The following is a 19,746-nucleotide window of genomic DNA, read 5'->3' on the forward strand; positions in this document are numbered from 1 at the left end:
GAGGCATCAGTGCTGAAAATCAGCGCTTTCCGGTGGCATTTCAGCGGATGCTCATCCACCGGCCAGTACACGGGCGCACATGGATGCCCCACACCGTGTTGGGGACCCCTGGTCTAGGTTTACTTGGCCCTGCCTCAGCGCAGGGGGCTGGCCCTGAAGATCTCTTGTGGCCCCTTCCAACCCCACATTGCTCTGATTCTAGCGTAAAACCCAAGGCAGGTGTAGGCAGCAGCTCCTCATCCAGGGGAAGGATGTGGGGGCCTGCACCATCTCCCCCCACCCCCCGTCCCACTTGTCTTTTTCCTGAGGACTGTTGTGTGTTTGTAGCTTTGAGCTGTGTAATGTTGCTTCTGTTTGGTTTCCACCTGGATGCCTGACCTCACTTCCCAGCACTCTGTCAGGAATGTGGTCTAGAAATCTGAGCATGGGGAAGAGGAGCCAGGACTCCTGGGTTCTATTCCCAGATCTGGGAGGGGAGTCTCCTCTAGTAGTCAGAGCATGGGGTGGGGGACAGGACTCCTGGATTCTCATCCTAGATCTGGGAGGCCTGTGATCTGCTCCAGCCTGAAACCTCCAGATCCAAACTCCTGTTGGCGGGGATGGAAAATAACACCTGAATTCTGCAGCAGGGGTCCTTGCTGCCGTTTTGGCAGACACCTTGCCCGTTCCCTTGGCTCTCCACTCAAGCTGCACGGGGCCACGTTTCGGCGACTTGCCTGTTGCACTGTTGATTTGGGCGCTTGCGGGTTTCCCTGTTGGTGAAACTTTCTTTTCCTGTCTGTCTGGTTGTGGATGATCCCCAGGAGGTAGGGGGAGGACAGAGAGTGTGGCTGGGGGCAGGGGATCGGGCCCAACCAGGGGGTTGTGGTTTCCTTTGTGGCGTCTCTGTCAGACCTGGCAGTGGGTGGCAGGGCAGATGGGGCTACATTTTTTCCATGCTGAGTTGGCGGGGGCCGGGGCAGCACGGGGAGCCGGTTATTGGACAGGCCAGAGAGCCAGGGGGAGGAGCCCAGGGTGGCATACAATGGTGTGTATGTGCATCTGGTTGCACATGTGGGTTCTGGTGTGATAGCGGGGGCAATGGAAGGATGCATTGTGAGAGTGGTGGGGGCCCAGGATGTGTGTGTGTATGCAGGAGGGGAACTGCTCTTGGAGGGGGAGGGGAACAGGTGTGTGCAAGGGGGAGGGGCTGCTGTGAGCATGTGTGGGGGAGGGGTAGTGTGATATGTTGTATCTGTTGGGGGAGGGGATTAAGGGGGGTTGTGATTGTGAGCGAGCGACTGTGATTGTGTGTGGAAGAGCTGGTGTGACAGTGCGGGAAGCTGGTGTGTGGTCACCTGGCGGGACTGGAGGGCCAAGTTATGTGGTGGGGGGGAGGAGTTGGGTGTGTGTGTGTAGGGGCTGGGTGGGGGGAGTTGGTGGGGGTGCAGGCCCAAGACCAGGGGATGTTCAGGGTGCTGCACTTACACAGATCTCAGAGCTCTTTATAAACAGCTTGTCCCCCATTTTGTAGATGGGGAAACTGAGGCAGAGAGCGTGGCGCGAGTGACCTGATGAAAGCCACACTGCACAGCAGCACCAGAGCTTCCAGGAGGCCTGACACCCAGGGCCTTTTGCTCTAACCCAGTGGACCATGCTTCTCTCCCAGGCCCGGGATTAGAACCCAGGAGTCCTGATTCCCAGCCCCCCTCTTCTCCAACTACTAACCCATGCTGCCCCCCCTCCAATACTAACCCACGCTGCATCACTTGAACAGCGCCCCTCACCTTCCTAGATGGTTTTTAGCCGATCCAGTTACAATTGACCACCTTCCCCCACTCCTGCCTCCTTTCTAGAGCCAGGGAGTGGAGGGCAGACGTTGGAGGAGTGATTATTTCTTTCTAGGAGAGGGGCTTTCTATGCCCTGCATGCAAAGGGCCCCGGGATATGACCTCCCACCCCCTAGCTCCCCTGCCCCACCCCACCCCAGAGATCCCGCAGGGAAGCCTTTGATCACCAGCCAAGTAGAAAAGCTGCATTGTTATCCCAGCCTGCTATGGAGAATTTTAATGTTGTGGTTGAAGTCAGACACCCCATGCAGGGGAGGAGTGTGGCGGCAGAGGAATTTCTCTGTGTCACGGTATCGTGTTCCCTAGACCAGCTGCTGCTGGGAAGGGCGATTTATGAAACAAGGGGTTTGGGGGGGATGCTTGGGGTCTTGCATGTTGTATTCTGCCCAGCCCGTGTTTCCTGGATGCCAGCACTGCTTCTAGGAACATTTTGAATGTTTGCTGTGGAAATGACCATCCCTCTAGGCCTCCGAAATGCCCGGATCTGGTGCTGCCATGAGAAAGTGATTTGGAAAAAGGGCCTTGACCCCGGCTCGGTGTGAAGAAGATACTGCGATGTTTTCTTGGAATCAAGACTATTCAGTCTGGTTCCTCCCCTTGCTTATTTTCCTACTCACCCACCAAGCCCCTGCTGCATCAGTGCAAACCCCTTTGGGCAGGATTTTTGCAAAGATCTAAAAGGTCACATGAGAGAACAGTTTTTAAACAGTTTGACCCTGTCACTGTGTGGGTCCCGGCTCTGAAGAATCCTGGAAAACGGAGGAATAACCAGAAAAATAAACGTTTCTGGTCATTATTGGTGTTTGCAGTACGAGGTAGGGCCCTGCTCAGTGCTCCCTGGTACCAGGCACTGTGCAAACACAGACCCCAAAAGCGCTCCCTGCCTGCAGCAGCTGGATGTGAGGAGGGGGCTGGGTGGGGAATTCCGAAGCTTGATGGAATGTGTAGATTGGTGCAGACCCTCGGGCGTGGGCGTTAGGGCTGGTTGGAGGCTGCGTGCCTATGTGCATTTGCGTTAAATCTGGCAGTGAAACATTCCTGGTTTAATTCGTGGCTGTTTCCCTGGGCCAGGAGAGAGAGCAGCTTGTTGCTCAGTGGCGTTTGGATTTGTTTTGCTTTGTTGCCCTCTTAGGCGGGTTGTGTTTGGAAGTGAAAGCCGTGCCCCCTTTGCAGCTGCACTGTTGAATCGCCCAGCGGCCAGCCCGGGGGGATAACGGTAGTGCTGTGGAAGGAACCTGATTGCACAGGGCTGGGTTCAGGTTAAGTGACATCAAATCAAAGTGGCTCCCCCCTGCCAGTGCTCTCTCTGGCTCCCAGTTGCTAATGGACTCCACCCCAGCAAGCCAACTCCACTGCTGTAGGGTTACACCAAGTCCATGGGCCTCTGCCAGTTTACAGCCACGGATCCTTGGTCTACCCCTCACCCCCCAACTTTCAGATCTATGTATGTTTCAGACCAGCGGCTCTCAACCTTGCCAGACGACTGTCCCCCTTTCAGGAGTCCGATTTGTCTTGCGTACCCCCAGGTTTAACCTCACTTAAAAAGGACTTGCTTACAAAATCAGCCATGAAAATACAGCAGTGTCCCAGCTCATTGTTACTGAACAGTAGCTGACTTGCTCGTTTTCCCCATATAATTATAAAACAACTCAATTGGAATATAAATATTGTGCTTACATTTCAGGTATAGTGGGTAGAGCAGTATCAACAAGTCATTGTATGAAATTTTAGCTTGCACTGACTTCGCTAGGACTTTTTCTGTAGCCTGTTGTAAAAGTAGGCAAATATCTAGATGAGTTGATGCACCCCCTGGAAGACCTCTGCGTACCTCCAGGGGTATGTGTCCCCCTGGTTGAGAACCACGGTTTCAGACCATGCTTCCCCAGGAGAATAAAAGAAGTGAAAACACAAGCAGGCCCAACTCAATTGTACGGAAGGAAAAAGCAACTCTGATAGTTGGAAATTTCCCCTTCCCCATCTCAGCGCTGTCCTGATTGGATCTGATCTGTGGGTGGTTTTGTTTTTTTTCTGCTTTGTTACAACCGTCCCCAGATTCTCTGAAACGGACATTCCTTTTAGCACACGGCCCCAGCGCGGGCCCGCGAATTTGCTGAGCTAAATATGTCTGAGCCAGTCTAGACAAGAGCTTACGGTTGGCTAGGAAAACAGCCAATCCTAAATCATCTCTCGCTCTTTGGTGCCCTGTGCTGTCACCAGTTGCAAAGGCTGGGTTTGGACGGGTGGGGAGCGGGGGAGAGCAGGAAAATTAAGGTTTTTAGCAAGAGGGAGGTTATTTCTGTGGCGGGCATAATTTAGTAGCGAGGAGTTAATTGGCTGCCAAAGAGCTTGGGGGTGTCCAGCAGGAATCGGAGTAAAATGGCCATGGTCACTGCGGAGGTTATGAGCACACCCGACCTGTGCCTGCTGGGTTCTCTGGCTGTATTTCATTCCTGCTCCCTGCCTGCTGGAGGCATTCACGCCAGGCCAGATCCTTGGGGGTTTGGTTGTGTTTCGGCCCCTGGTTTTGCACTGGTTTGAATGGCTGTGCGAGGGTGGTAGAGGATCATGCCCCAGTTTTCAAGGTTCAGTATATTCATGTCTGCAGGGTGAATGTTCTAGGAAGTTGGAGGCCACTGACTGCCCAGGGATCAGAGCTGTGCTTCAAAGCCATAGCTGCTGGCTTGATTTACCCCATCCACTGTGCCCAGGGACAGGGAACAGTTGGAAACTCTTTGGGGCAGAGGCTGTCCTTTTATTCTGTGTTTTGTACAGCGCCTGGCGCCACGGGCAATATCGCAGAGCAAGTTAATCATGTTGCTACAAAACCAGCATGCAGGTCCCGTCCACGCACTGCCCTGGCTGACGATGACCTGTATGGGGAAGTTGTGCTGATGGGCAGCTTTGGTCCCAGCCCTGCCACAAGTCACCTGTCTTGGTGCAGCTATACTGCTGCCAACCACAGCACCTGGCTGGTGCCTTCTGAGAAAATGGTTAATAATTCCAGTAATGTTTCACCTGTGCTGAGGCCTCAGCCGGGATTGGTGCATGTACAAAACAAGAGTCAGTCCTTGCCGTGTGTGTGTCTGTATGTGTGGTGCGGGGCAGCTCTGGGGAGCTATCCCATAATGCCACAGCAAGGACAGACTACCTGAGCAACACACATGCAAATAAGCACCAGCAGCAGGTGGGGCAGTGCATTCTGGGATGGCTGGTGTGTATAGCCCAGGTCTCAGGATGTAAAATCCCCCTTCACGCTGGGCAGAGGAAGCGTGGCTAAGAGCCCTCTGGGAGAAGGGGTGGGTTTGTGGGAAAGGCACTGGGCTGGAGAGCTGGCTTTAATCCCTGGTTCTGCCCCGTGCCTCAGTTTCCCTTTTGTAAAATGGAGGTAATGAATCCTTCCTTTGTCTAGACTGTGAGCTCTGTGGGGCAAGAACAATGTCTGGCCCTGATCCCTGCCTATGCCCTGATCTGTGCACGGCTGAAGGCCAGACAGGTCCTGCTAGCTCCTTTCTGCTAACTTGGCCCTCGGCTCAGGGCAGGCGAAATAATATTCCCTGCGAGTGTTATGTTAAGATTCTCATCCCCTCTAGCACCTCTCCTGCCAATTAGCAAAAAATTTAATTTGCAAATAAATGTTTTCATTCCTCATCTAGCCCTGCAGCTAGTTGGATACTACGTCTTAAACACATTATTTGTTTTTTTTCCTGTGTCTTTGTCAGTAAATGATTCATTTCCAAGTAACTGGAAACTGGCCCATGCCATGAGACGTCACTTAGCGCATCCACGAGGCTGCACACACCTGTCTGTCCCAGGCTGCTCTGCACAATCTCTATATCCCGGCTCTGCCAGCTGGGTGACCTTAGGCAGGTCACTTCCCCGCTCTGAGCCTCGGTTTTCCCATCTGTAAAATGGGGCTAATGATACTGACCTTCCTTCGTGAAGCCTTTGAGATCTGCCAGTGAGAGGTGCTCTGGAAGAGCAAGGCTCTGTACAAAGACAGGAGATTTGGATTGTTCAGGCTCATACATTGACCCTTGCTGAATGGTGGAGGGATGCTTCCCATTGGCCTCTAACACGTGGCCCAAATATTTCCATCTTTCCTGGAGAACTTTGGGGATCAAGGGTTGCTGAACTCCCCGGCCTTTGTTCTCAATTTATCTCTGAGTATTGTTGTGCCTGGCTGAGGCTCGACTGTGCCGTGTAAAGATTGGGGCGCGCTGGCACCTCAACAACCCAGGCTTTTGTTTGTGTGTGTGTGTGTGTAACTCTTGGGTGAGAACACTCGGGGGGGAGTTGCATCTGTTCAGACTGGCTTTGGGTTGGGGCGTAGGGGGCTGTTCATTCTCTGTTTCTCACCCCCCGATTTGTGTCCCCTGGACAGATCGATGAGATGCCAGAAGCCGCCGTCAAATCCTCCTCCAATAAATACCAAGTCTTCTTCTTTGGGACCCATGAAACGTGAGTGAGATTTTTAAAATGGGGGCAGGTGGGGGGAACACACGTGTGTGTAAGGGCAGGGGAATGTGTGTGTGTTGGGGGAGTGAGACGGGGGTGTCAGTCAGAATCGCGTGAGCAGGGTTAAGGCAAACGCATCAGTTGGCCAAGGGTAGGGTCTTGCATTCAAATCTTCGCAGAGCCATCAAATGGCAGCCAGTCTCTTTCCAGCAAGACCCCCCCCACCCATGATCTTGGGACATGAGGTGTGCCCCTCTCCAGACAGCCGTCCTCCTGTCAGCTGCACTGCGGCAGAGGGGAGATGGTGATGAGGGAGGGGCATGGGAGCGACAAGGGGGAGGCTTAGCATGAAACGATACCAGAAAGAAAATGAAATGGTCTCCGTCAGTGCCTTTCCCTTTCCTGTCGTGTAACCAGAGCTGTCCCCTGTGGGTGGGAGCTTCCCTCCTCCAACAGACTGGCACTAAAAATAAAATGAATGTAATAGACCAAGATATTCCCATTGTAAGTTCCTTGGGGCAGGGACCAGGTGTTTGTACAGCACCCAGCACCATGGGCTCTTGGTCCATGGCTAGAGCTCCTAGGAGCTACTGCAATGCAAATAATAATAATAATAATAATAGAAATGTTAATATCCCCCTGACCAGCGTAGGCCTGTCTGCCTCCAACCCAGCAGCAGCCTTTCCCAGCTCAGTGCCTGGGTGGGGTCACATCAAGGTATTTAATGCCACTGGGGGTGGTTTGATCCTCGTGGTGCTAGGAATGTATCCAGGTTTGCTGTATAGGGGCGGGTGGGGGAAGCTGGATCGTGAAGAAGTTTCAAGAGACCCCTTCCCCCTCCAGTGATGTAACACCCCCCACTCCAAAGCAGAGTTCTGTTGAAGCAAAGGAGGGTTGTTTTTAATAAGCCCCAATATTGAATTCACCGACAAAAAACTTGGATAAGGCAGGTGCAGGAAATCAGAGCAAGGATTTACGAAGCTCCTAAGGGACCAGCTGAGTTTCTGTAGGACGTCGGTGTTTCTCTACTTCCATGCCTGGTGCCTCTGTTTCACCAGCGGACCCTGCCTCCCAGACAGGTCGCGGCTGGAACGTTTGCCTAGCAATCCTCAGCCAGGGGTGCTGTGGAGACATATCGCCCGTGGCCTGTCGTTACTGCTCCTCTTTCCCACCGTGCAGGGCGTTCCTGGGTCCCAAAGACCTCTTCCCCTACGAAGAGTGCAAGGAGAAGTTCGGGAAACCCAACAAGCGGAAAGGGTTCAGTGAAGGCTTGTGGGAGATCGAGAACAACCCGACCGTCAAAGCCTCTGGGTATCAGGTGCGTCTACCTGTTAAACCTCTCTGCTGGCCCCGGCTGCTTCCCGGAGGGCAGAGCTTGTCCTTGGGCAGAGGTCTGCGCATCCTTTGCCCAGAGGTGAATTTTACCTGTAGCAACTCCGCTTTGGGCTTCTTTGTTATAAAAGCAAGTCGTGGCCAGTCCATGCTGGCATTATGGCTTTCGGTAGGGATTGAACCCAGGACCTTTGCCAGCAAAAACCCCAAGCGTCTTCCACTGGAGTGAAGTAGCGATCTCTCTCCGGGTGCGCCAGTAGCAGGTTGTTGTAGTTGCTGGGGCCAGGCACTGGAGAGACACGTTCTACATACGAAGTCGGGGTTTTGGGGAAGGTGAGCAGGGCAGTTTGAAGGGGTTAAGAGACCCCAACCCAGTGATCTTTTCAGGCTTGAGCTCAAGATACCACTGTCCTAAAGACAGGTAATCCTCAAGGGAGAAAGGGAATTTAGCCATGTGGGTAAAGTATGGGGCTGGAAGTCAGGACTCCTGGATTCTGTCTCTGGCTCTGGGAGGTGAGTAGGGTCTAGTGGTTAGAGCAGGAGGCGCTGGGAATCAGGACTCCTGGAATTTATTCCCAGCCCTGCCTCAGTTTGCTGGGTGATCTTAATCAGTTACTGTCCCTCTCTGTGCCTCAGTTTCTCTGTCTGTAAAATGGGGATAGACAGGAAAGCTGACCTTAGTCTCTCCTGCCCTGATCCAAAGTTGGTTGAAGTTAACGAGAGCCTTATTCCTTCAGTCCCTTACAGGGGGGAGGGGGCAAGTGAAGACAGTGGGAAAATTATTTCTCTCAATGAAAATTTTTAGACTAAAACTTTGTTGAAAAGTCAAAATCCCCAAAACTGAAAAATTTCTGGTTTAAAATAAAAAAATGTTGGCTTTCAGCTTTTCAGTGAAAAGCCATATTATGATTATTGTTTTGACAAAAATAGAAGATTTTCACAAGAATTTCAGTTTTGCTGAAAAGCCACGTTGGGGTAGGGAATCTCTACAGGAAAACTTCGATCAGCTCCAGGTTCAAGGATTACTCTGTTTTAATTGTCGGTTAATGATGATCGTTATGACAGTACTAGAAACCCCAACCAATATCAGGTGGGAGGAGCTGTATGTCCAACACAGTCTGAATACACTACAAGAGCAAAGCGTGGGAGAGGAAACTGAGGCTGGGGGGAGAGGGGGCGAATTGCTCAAGGTCACCCAGTGGTAGATCTGGGAATATAACCAAGATCCCTTGAGCCCTTGTCCAGTGCTTGAACTGTGGGCTCACGCTGCCTGCTCTCTTTCCCCTGTCAAGAGTAATAGGTTACTTAAGGTGCATGGGGCGGGCGGTGCAGCTCCAAGCCAGGTGCATCTTGCATGACTTGAATCAGTGAGTGAATCCGCTGCACTAACATTTCGGGGGTGGGTTTTCTCTGCAGACTACTCTGCTTTGCAATCACTAAAATATTCTTCTGGGTAGCCTGCAGCAGCCCTGCTTTCTGCTGCGATGCTGTCAGCTCTTACTAGCTAAGCGAGGGCTGGGCTGTAGATCGGAGACCTCCAAGACATTCTGGGTACTCGGCAAGTGGGGTTGGGGCATTTGTAGAGGGACGTTCTTCTCTGGGAGGCAGTACCCCTGAGGGTGCTTTGCTTCTGGGAGGTGCCATATTCTGGAAGATGGCTAAAAGCAAGGACTTGTGGTCATTCGAGACCCATATTTTCATAGGCATTGAGGGTGTTGGCCTGAGTCCTGGTCAAAAATCGGCAAACTCAGTCCCACCTCCCTAAATTCCCCCTGCCGTTGAAACTTTTCTGCTTCCTCTCCCACGAGCCGTTGTCATGCTCCACCCCAAAAGTGGCTGCAGCTCTCTCTGTGTGTCCTTTGGTCACGGTTGCACAGTGCTTTCAGAGGCCACCGGCTGCAGGGTGCTGTCGTTGTGGGGGAAGAAATAGGCTGTGTAGAACCATCCCTGACCCTAGACAGCAGCTGGCACCAGGGAGCAGCTGTCAGGCGTGAGGGTCAGAGACAAGGGCACTGATCTTCCTATCACCTTGCAATAACTGTATCCCCCTCCCATCTTCCTCTGTCTGTCTGTCCTCCCTCCCCCGCCCGTATCCTCCTGCAGCCCACCCAGAAGAAGAGCTGCCCAGAGGATGCAGAGCCTGAGCAGGAGCCGGAGGGCGACGGTGAGAAGAAAGGCAACGCGGAGGGCAGCAGTGATGAGGAGGGCAAGCTGGTGATTGACGAGCAAAGCAAGGAGAAGAACGAGAAGGCTGGGATCAAGAGGAAAGCGGAAGATGCCCTGGAGGTAGCGGTTGGGGGGAGGCCCCCGGTGAGCTGCCCAGGGAGGGAGTGGGCTGTAGATCGGAGACAGAACAGCGGATGGGGACAGTGCTGTCTGGAACTGAGCTTAGGGAATAAAGATCGGGGCCTGTCCCTGGGACTGAGGAACAGGGCTGGTCCCTGAGATGGGGGTTAAGGGATTGCTTTCTGAGAAAAGATCAGAGACACCCCTCCACCAGCACCGTGTGGGGGTATCTGTGCCTGCAGGCAAGGGCCTAGCATGAGCCAGCTCAGGACTTCTCTGAACGCCCGGGCAGGGGGGGGTGGTGGCACCACCGTGGGTCCCGATTGACCCCCCTTCCCGTTGGCAGGACTCCCCTAAACGTGCCAAAGAGGCGGAGGGCCAGGAAGGGGAGAAGAAAGTAGAGAACGAAGAAGCCCCCAAGGAGGGAGAGAAACAGAAGCCCAGCCCCCCCGAAGGGGAGAAAGAGAAGAACAGTGACCCCGCTGGAGTCCCGGACGCGAGAGAGGCCAAGTCAGAGGGGAAGGAGAAAGGCGCCGCGGAGGAAATCAGAGATCACAAGGAGAGGTAGGGGACTGGAGGAGGGCAGGGTCTGGCACGTCACCGCTCCAGGAGAGGGACGCTTGGGGGTCTGGTTCCCATCACAGCATCAGGCCCTAAGGGTCTGGTGCAGGTCGCATGGAAATCAGCAGGACTTTGCCCGCCTGTTTTGGGGGGAGAGGGATGTAAGAAATGTGGGAGGGTGCATAACAAGGCCTCTGCCCTTCTGCTGGGGTCAAAGGGCCAGGCTTGGTTACCCCTTGGATGGGAGAGCTCCAGGCAGGATCCAATGGCAGGAGCAGAGCCACCCCCGTTATCCTCCACCATGCGGCCCTGATCCTGATTGCTGCCACCGCAACGTTCATCGCCCTTGATGTTCTTCCCTGTTCCTTCTCTCCTCCCGCAGTCTGTAGCTGGCCGGCCTTCCCAAGCTGAGCTGATCGTCTGGGCTGTTCCTTTCCTGCTGGGCTCCCTGGGTGCTAAACAGTTTCGTTCCTCGTCGGCTCGTCGCGTCTGCAATTCGGGAAGAAAGAAATAAAAAGAAACCAGTAACACGAACCATCCCGTCCCCCGTCCCCTGTCCCCGCCCACCCGTAGCAGGGCGCATGCTTGTAATAGTGATTTCTAGGGGGCGCTGATCAGTTGATTTGAAATAAAAGCGATTCATGCCTTTTTAAAATGTTTCCTATCACTTCCTACGAATTGCTTCCTCTTCAGTGGGCTTTCGCGAGGGTTTAAAGTCAGGTGATCACCGGAAAGCCGGGGAGGAGAGGCAGAGTTGGAGTCTGTCTCTTTCAAGAATTGCTGGATAGTTTTGTTTTTATTTTTGAGGGGTTTCCTCTATGTCTGGAAAATTTAGATGAACTGGGCCTCATTCTGCTTTACACCAAGGCCCCCGGGTGCTGCATGAGCTGTGTTAAAAGGGCCTTAAAGTGCACACGAAGGACCCTTTGCATGACCATTGGTCTGTTTCCAGTTCTGAATCCCGGAAGAGCAATGGCAGAGGGAGATGCACCAATCAGGTTTGGGAATTTTGCTCTTGTGAGGATTCACCACAGAGACCCCTGACCTAACTGCATGTCCTACTCCATAAATGGGATTCACCATTGGCTTCTGCTTCTTGCTCGTTAATGGGCACGAGTCCCTTTAAACAAGGCCAGGGGCATAATGTCCCGCTTTGCCCCAGCTGCTGTTTTCCATAGCCCCTGTCCGTCGGACAGTCTTAGGTCTCGTTCCTTGCAAGGTCTCCCCTCAAACTCAGTGGCGAGTGCTGCTCTGCTGTCGGTGCCCAGACCGCAGCCTTGCTGCCATCCTAGGCTGACTACAGGACGTGCTAGCCATGTGCACCTCTGTCTTACCAGGTCATCTGTCAGCGGGTCGTTTGGCTGAGCTGGTACAGGATGGGATTGGATGGCTCGGGGATAGATTTGGCTGAATTTTTTTTTTTTACTGCTGTGGAAAATTTAGATTTTTTTGGCAGGAATTTCAATACCAAAAAAACTTGGCAAAAAACTGTAAAAAGGTCAACTGGGAAATGCTGTGGAAGAGGCTCATGGGAGTTGTAGTTTAGGCCAGACTCCCTGGTCAGAGTACATCTCCCATGATGCACCAGAGTCTTGCTTCTTAGAGAGAAGAAGCAGTTCATCCTGGGAGCCCCTGGCTATGGTGCATCCTGGGAGATTCCCATGATGCACTGTGACTGCATGTCCAAATCAACATATATCTGTTTTTGGGCATTTGGTTGTTCAGCCCCTCAAAAAATATGTATTCAAAATTTCCACAGCAAAACAGACATTTTCCCCAAAATATTTCATTTAGCTGCAAACCCAATTTTCTGTCAAAAACCAGTTTTGATGGAAAAAACTTTCAGCCAGCCCCAGACAGGAGATTAATGGGAGGTTGTGAAGTTCTTTGTCTCTGGGACCCCATTTTGGATCCAGTGCAATGGAGGATGGTTGTGCTGTTTCGTGGCCTTCATGTGATGATTGATGGCTCTTGGACCAAGGGACAGGTGTGTCTGAAAGCCGTCACCATTCGCCCCTAAATTGCTGAGACTGCCAGAGAAGCCAATGCCCGAATGAGCCTCTGGGGAAACATGGTGGAATGAGGTGTGAGGCCCAAGCTTATGAATCAAGTGGCCTTGGGCTGTCCCTCCAGTACCTTTCACCCAGCACTAAATTCATTTTCAAAATTTCAAAGGTGGCCGTGAGGATTGGCCTATTTGCCTATAAGGAGATGGACGAGTTTTATCCGCCGTTTCCATCCTGTCTGTGATCCCAAGAATCTGGACAGTCTGTCCCTGGTGTCATTCTGCAGGTTTCAGGGGAAACTACAAGCAGATCTAAACTCTTTTGACAACAGCTCACTAACCCTTGCCTCCAAAGTGTTCAGCTGATCAGAAATCCCTCGATTCGCTGCACACTCTGCCCCCTCTTCCTGTTGGGGAAGGTAATGAGGGGGGACTCGATGACCTCCTGAGGTCCCTTCCAACCTTGATATTCTATGAGTGAACCCATGGAAATCCATGAAGTGTGCACTTTAATATAGAGACCGCTTAGAGTTTTTTTTAATTATTGGTTTTAACTGAATTGCTAAAGTGTTTTAACACTTCTAGCATCCATGTGTGGTTTGGAATTAGCGGAGACCTGTGATCGCTGCTAGTCCTAGGTTGGTCTGATTGGTGATATTGTGGCCGATTGGGCTAGACGGACAAGTTGCTATGTTTTATCTGGATGTTTTCTTAACGCTGCTGATGGGCACAAGATTTCCAGAATTCTTGTGGGAGGGGGAATGAGGAAAACGCTGACCTCTTGCATGCAATTTTACCTGTATTTCAAGCTGCTGTAGAGCTGATTGACAGATTTTAAACTTTCAGTTGAAAATTTCCGTTGAGAAAAAGAATTGGAGATTTTTACCAATTAAAGCCCCTCCCTCCACCCCACCCATTAGACAGGGTGCAGTTAGCGACCTTCCTAGAACTCAGACGCCTGGGTTCACTAGTCTGTTTCAGTCTTTTAAGGGAAACAAAGGAGCCACCCAAAGATTTGCTTAACGAGATGAGGACTTTGATACAGCTGGCTGCCCACCCATGTAACGTTTCCGAAGCTTTCGCGACTGGAGCTGGTCAAAATTCCTGCTGGAGTTTTGAAATTGTGACACAACTCTTGTTGGAATGGGGACTTTTTGACACAATTCTTGCTGGAATTTTGAAACTTTTGCTGCCATTTTCACAAACACTGAAATGTTGACGACAATTCTTTTTAAAAAATGGGGAAAATTTTCTATAGTTGAGAAAATTCAAAAACATTAATTTTTTTTAGGCAATAGAGGAAAAAATGTCCCCTCCGTACTGGCTCTTTCACCCCCCGCTCCCACCCATAACCAGCTGTATTTGTGACTGTTGCGTGAAAGGACAAAGCTGGAAAAACCTTGGAGGCTATAGAGCAGTGATTCCCTGGCACTTTGCTGCTGATTGTTGCCCCGAGGCGGAACAAAGATCTGGGTTGAAAGTAGTTTTCATTGCGAATCTAGTGGCTTGGCTGGGGTTCCGTGTAGATCCTGCATGCTCACAGATGTCTCCCAGCAAGGTGGACGTGGGTTACTTGAGTTCTGGATTCTGGCCTTGCTGCAGGTTTTTCTGTTTGACATGAGCGGGAACAGGAACGGACTCTGCATTGCCTCTAGCCCAGTTTTTTGCCTGTCTAATGGGCCTGGTTCTCCAGCGCCCTACGTCCTGTGCAGTCATTTACATGGGTAAAAAATGCTAATGATGCCACCTGCTTGTTTTGCACTGGTGTCGGGGATTGTCCCACGGGCAGGCCTGTGGATAGCTGAGTACCAGGTGTTTGCAGATCTCAGTGCCAGGAACGAGCAGGGCAACTGCTGTTCCACAGAGACAGCCAGAAGATTTTTAAGCGTGGGCCCTCTGATTTTGCAGGACGTTTTTGGGAGGTGCATTTGAGCAGTCTGCTGGGCAACAGCAGGAGATGGGCCGTTGTTGGGCAGAGCCTTTCTAGGAAACATCTGTCTGAGGAGTCGTCTTCCCTAAAGGAGATCCCCTTTCTCCAAAAGCCCCACATTCCAGCAGTTCCTGTTGGCCAAGGGGAACCCATCAATGATGCCATTTTGGGCGTGCTCCCTTTGCTAGAAGCTCTGTGCTGTGCCCCTCCAGGGCTCCCAGACCCACCATCCCAGGAAGTGAGGGACAGGTATGGGGGTGTCCACACCACAAGGAAAGTGCTGCCTTTGTGGTGCTTCCAGCCCTCACCAGACAGTCTTAGCGCCCTCAGGGGCGCTGCCAGACTCCTAAAAGGGGTAGCCAGAGACCAAGTCTAGGGATGAAGCCTCAGAGAAAGACACTGGCTTGATTCTTGGTTGCTCTGTTCCTGTGCTCAGAGCAGGGGTTGTGTTTGGGATTGGGGGGGAGTTGTTTTAGAGCTCCTTTATGTTCTCTGGGCACAATTACCCTTCACCCATCACCTTGTGCACTTAGTTACACTAGCTGCTGCGAATCAATACCAAAGCATCCTGCAGAAGGCACAGGGCAATGGAAAACCAGGTCTCCTGTGATCCATGGGTGTGCAGAAGCCCTGCCCAGCCTGCAGTTTAAATTAGAGCAGCCTTAGGGGCTGCTCTAACTTATGCTCTGCTCCCCATGTCGCTTAAGGGGCCCTGGGAAGCAGAGACTAGCCAGTGCACAGTGTGCTTTAGTCACAGCCCTGATCTGCCCTTTTACACCAACTCCCTGCCCCGGTGTGATTCCCAGAGAGCCAGTTCCACCTACATTAAGGCCCCGAACGGCCAACTTGAGCATGTCTGAGAGTCAGAGCGCTAACCTCAGGGGCCACCAGTTTGACCCCAGGGAATGTGCCTATAAAATAACGGGAACTAGACCTCACTTGTGGTCCAAGTGGCAACCTGAGTCCAGGTCTCCAGGGGGATGTAAGACACATTCAGCATCCGTTGTGGAAATATGCATGGAGGGTCGGTTTGTTTTTCCGCAGCGTGGCCTGTGGTCACGGATCCGAAAGGAAATTCAGAAGGTTTCTGGGGAATATTTATCAAAATATTTGTAAGAAAGAGAGAAAAAATACGATGACATTTTAACCTATATATATGTTAAAAAAAAGTTCTTAAAAACGAAACTATGATGAGTAGCTGGAAAAGTCATTGGTTTAGCAATTTTTTTTTGTAGTCTGCCTTATTTTTTAACTCGTGTTTCTACCTGTCCCTGAGCCCAGGTGTCTCCTCTTTTTCTGTCTCGCTTTCCCGTCCTTCTCGCCATGTGATGTTCCGATTTGGAAAATAAAAGACAAACAACCGTGCCTTGGTTCTGTCTGAGGCTGTGATGAACACCATTGTTGAATTTAGCTTTGGAATAGTACAGAGAATAAAAGAAACACAGAAAAATGTAGATGATTTCAATTCTCTAGGACAATAAAAAATGTTGATTATTATAGGAGTGGCTGTTATTTATCATTGGTTGTTCTGAGGCTCTGTGGCTTTGACTTTCAGTGGGCCATAGTACATACTTCTCTGTGGTTTCTATATATCTATGGAGGCAACTTCCCTCTGGTGTCTACCCACTTTCTGATCCAAGAATTTAGCTGGCTCCCATTAAATAGCACCTTCCAGTCTTTAATGTATTTATCCTCACAACTCCCTGTAAGGTAGGGCAGTGCTGTTATCCCCCTGTACAGATCTGAAGTCCAAAGTGGCTCAGAACCAGGTTTTTAAAGAAATGTAGGCAACTACCTAAGAACAGATTTTTTGTCTTATTTTCTATCCCTTTCCTAATAGTTCCTACCATTCTGTTGGCTATTTTGACGGCCGCGGCACCTTGAGTGGATGTTTTCAGAGAACTATCCACGGTGACTCCAAGATCTCTGTCTTGAGCGGTGACCGCTAATTTAGAGCCCATCCTTTTGTATGGACAGTTCATGATATATTGCAATGGGCATTACTTTGCACTGATCAGCCTAGAATTACATCTGCCATTATGTCACCTAGTTTTGTGAGATTGCTTTGTAGCTCTTCACAGTCTGCTTTGAACTTAACTATCTTGAGTAATTTTGTATCATCTGCAAACTTTGCCACCTCTCTGTTTACCCCCTTTTCAAGTTCATTTATGAGTATGTTAAACAGCACTGGTCCCAGTACAGACCCCTGTCCCCCCGTCCCCTGCTCTATTTACCTCTATCCATTGTGAAAATTGACCATTTATTCCTGCCCTTTGTTTCCTATCTTTTAACCAGTCACTGAGTCAGGAGAAGACCTTCCCTCTTATCCCACGACAGCTTCCTTTGCTGAAAAGCCTTTGGTGAGGGACCTTGTCAAAGGCTTTCTGAAAGTCCAAGTACACTATATCCCCTGGATCCCCCTTGTCCACATGCTTATTAACACCCTCAAACAATTCTAAGAGGTTGGTGGGTCTTAGTTACCTTAAGCAAATCTGGGCTTAAGTGACTTCAAGGTCACACACGGGGTGTGTGATTGATCTGGGGCTTCTAAATCCCAGATTAGCACCTTGCCCCGTGGGCTATGCCTGCCTGTGACAGCGACCTACCTACTCCTCTCGATTCACTCTGTCCTCTTGGGCAAATTGCGTTCCCGCTCTGTGCTTCAGTTTCCCCAGCTGTAATGGGGAGCCCTTGCGTGAGCTGCTTTGACAGTGAGGTGAGAAGCCGGCTGCAGGGGGGTTTATGGCTAAGGCACTTGCCTGGCGTGCAGGAGAGCAGCGTTCAATGCCTGGCACGGCTGTGGGCAAGTCATTTAATCTCTCTGTAAACCTCGCCGCTTCTGCTGGTGGTGTCGGGGCAGCAGCTGGCACAATGGGGCTGCGATCTAAGTCGGGGTCTCTGGCTGCTACCGCAGGGCAAATAATATATCGTAAGACAAGGGAAGAGCTCCCGTACTTTCCTGCCCCTGTTACTTGGGGCACGGTGAATGCAAACTGCACTTGCTTAGATTCTACACTGCATGGGAACGCAGGCCTGGGCCACTGTTTGTAAAGAGCCTCAAGCACAGCGATTGCTGAGAAATACCCAGGCTCCCGCCTGACCCCCTCTGTGGCCCAGAGTTTTAGCTACAGCAGGCTGGGGGAGCTGGAGGTCTTGGAGGTGGGTTAAAATGTGCCACACCTCTCTGCTGAAGGGAACGGAGGGTGACCAGATGTCCCGATTTTATAGGGACCGTCCCAATTTTGGAGGCTTTTGCTTATATAGGCTCCTATTATCCCCCACCCCCGTCCCGATTTTTCACATTTGCTGTCAGGTCCCCCTAAGAGAACGTGCCCTGAGCTACAAGCACGTTCACTGCAGAGCAGAGGTCTCAGCCCACCAGGCCATGCAAAGCCCAGGGGCAGCACAGCTGCCCAGGCTTGCAGCACCTAAGGAGAGAGAGCATGAATAGAAAATGGAGACGAGCTGGAGTCGTGCCAAGTGTTTCCAGCGAACTCCATGTCCCAGCATGCCCCTGGAGCCTCTTCTGAGCATGTGCAATCATCCCTGGTGCTGGCATCTGATGCAGGGAGATGAGGGCTGAGCAAAGCTGGTTCAGAAAGCCTTGGACACAGAATCATAGAATCAGGCTCTTAAGCAAAGGAAGCTGTTGTGGGAGAAAAGGGAAGGTTCTCTCATGGGTCGGTAACTGGTTAAAAGATCGGAAACAAAGAGTAGGATTAAATGGTCAGTTTTCAAACTAGAGAGAGGTAAATAGTGGTGTCCCCCAGGGATCTGTACTGGGACCAGTCCTATTCTGCATATTCATAAATGATCTGGAAAAGGGGTAAACAGTCAGGTGGCAAAATTTGCAGATGATACAAAATTACTCAGGAAAGTTAAGTCCCAGGCAGACTGCGAAGAGCTACAAAAGGATCTCTCAGAACCGGGTGACTGGGCAACAACATGGCAGATGAAATTCAGTCTTGATAAATGCAAATAATGCACATTGGGAAACAATTCCAACTATACATATAAAATTATGGGGTCTAAATTAGCTCTTATAACCAAAGAAAGAGGTCTTGGAGTCATTGTGGATAGTTCTCTGAAAACATCCACTCAATGTGCAGTGGCAGTCAAAAAAAGCAAACAAAATGTTGGGAATCATTAAGAAAGGGATAGATAATAAGACAGAAAATATCATATTGCCTCTGTATAAATCCATGGTACGTTCACATCTTGAATACTGCATGCAGATGTGGTTGCCCCAGCTGAAGATGTAGTGGAATTGGAAAAGGTTCAGAAAAGGGCAACAGAAATGATTAGAGGTGTGGAACAGCTTCAGTATGAGGAGACATTTATAAGACTGGGGCTTTACAGCTGGGAAAAGAGACGGCTAAGGGGGGATATGATAGAGGTCTATAAAATCATCACTGGTGTGGAGAAAGTAAGTCAGGAGGTATTATTTACTCCTTTTCCTAACACAAGAACTAGGGGTCACCTAATGAAATGAATAGGCAGCAGGTTTAAAACAAACAAAAGGAAGTATTTGCACAGTCAACCTGTGGAACTCCTTGCCAGAGGATGTTGTGAAGGCCAAGACTATACCAGGGTTCAGAAAAGAACTAGATACATCATGGAGGATGGGTCCATCAATGACTATTAGCCAGGGTGGACAGGGATGGTGTCCCTAGCCTCTGTTTGCCAGAAGCTGGGAACGGACGATAGGGGTTGGATCCTTTGATGATTCCCTGTTCTGTTAATTCCCTCTGGGGCACTTGACATTGGCCACTGTCAGAAGAAAGGACACTGGACTAGATGGACCTTTGGTCTGAGCCACTGCGGCCGTTCTTATGTTCTGACCCTGCACCCCTCCCTGATGAAGTCTGTGTTGAAAAGTGCTGAGGTCTGGTAGGCATAGCAGCTATGCGCCCAGAGGTCAGAGTGGAAATACCCTAGCCAAAGCCAGCTTCCGATGTGCAGAGCCGTGTGGGCTTGATTCCTACGGCTCCCAGCATGCAGCGCAGTCACATCCCCGTAGGAATGTAATGGCCAGAATGGAAAGTGGCAGGATGTGGCTACTACAGTGCCGGGGGGGGTGGCTTGGGGGGATGGCTGCAAGTCTGCATGGAACAAAACCACATGGGAATGTTGTATGATTCGAGCACGCACGCCAGAGACCCCAGGCAGAAGCAGGGCCCAGTGGTGCTAGACGCTGGACAAGCACATACTAGAAAACAGTCTGGGTCTGGCAAAAACTGCTGATGTATAAAGTGAACCAAACCTGCCCAGCAAGGGAGGTTTCGGTTTGAAATTAGGAAGAACTTTCTAACTGTAAGGGGAGTTCAGTTCTGGGACAGACATCCAAG

General features: G+C 50.9%; 1 protein-coding gene across 1 annotated transcript in view; it reads left to right on the forward strand.

Moving 5' to 3' along the window:
* The window catches only part of HDGF (heparin binding growth factor), a 33,373-nt gene extending 22,255 nt beyond the window's left edge, over window positions 1-11,118 (forward strand). Inside the window, exons 2-6 of the mRNA XM_030541737.1 lie at window positions 6,211-6,287; window positions 7,464-7,602; window positions 9,720-9,902; window positions 10,249-10,466; window positions 10,846-11,118. Coding sequence (XP_030397597.1) covers window positions 6,211-6,287; window positions 7,464-7,602; window positions 9,720-9,902; window positions 10,249-10,466; window positions 10,846-10,852 — 624 coding nt within the window. The 3' untranslated portion in view covers window positions 10,853-11,118. The remainder of the gene's footprint in view (window positions 1-6,210; window positions 6,288-7,463; window positions 7,603-9,719; window positions 9,903-10,248; window positions 10,467-10,845) is intronic.
* The last annotated feature ends 8,628 nt before the right edge of the window (window positions 11,119-19,746 follow it).

Source organism: Gopherus evgoodei, chromosome 24, assembly GCF_007399415.2.
Source record: "Gopherus evgoodei ecotype Sinaloan lineage chromosome 24, rGopEvg1_v1.p, whole genome shotgun sequence".
In the NCBI taxonomy this organism is placed as follows: domain Eukaryota; kingdom Metazoa; phylum Chordata; order Testudines; family Testudinidae; genus Gopherus; species Gopherus evgoodei.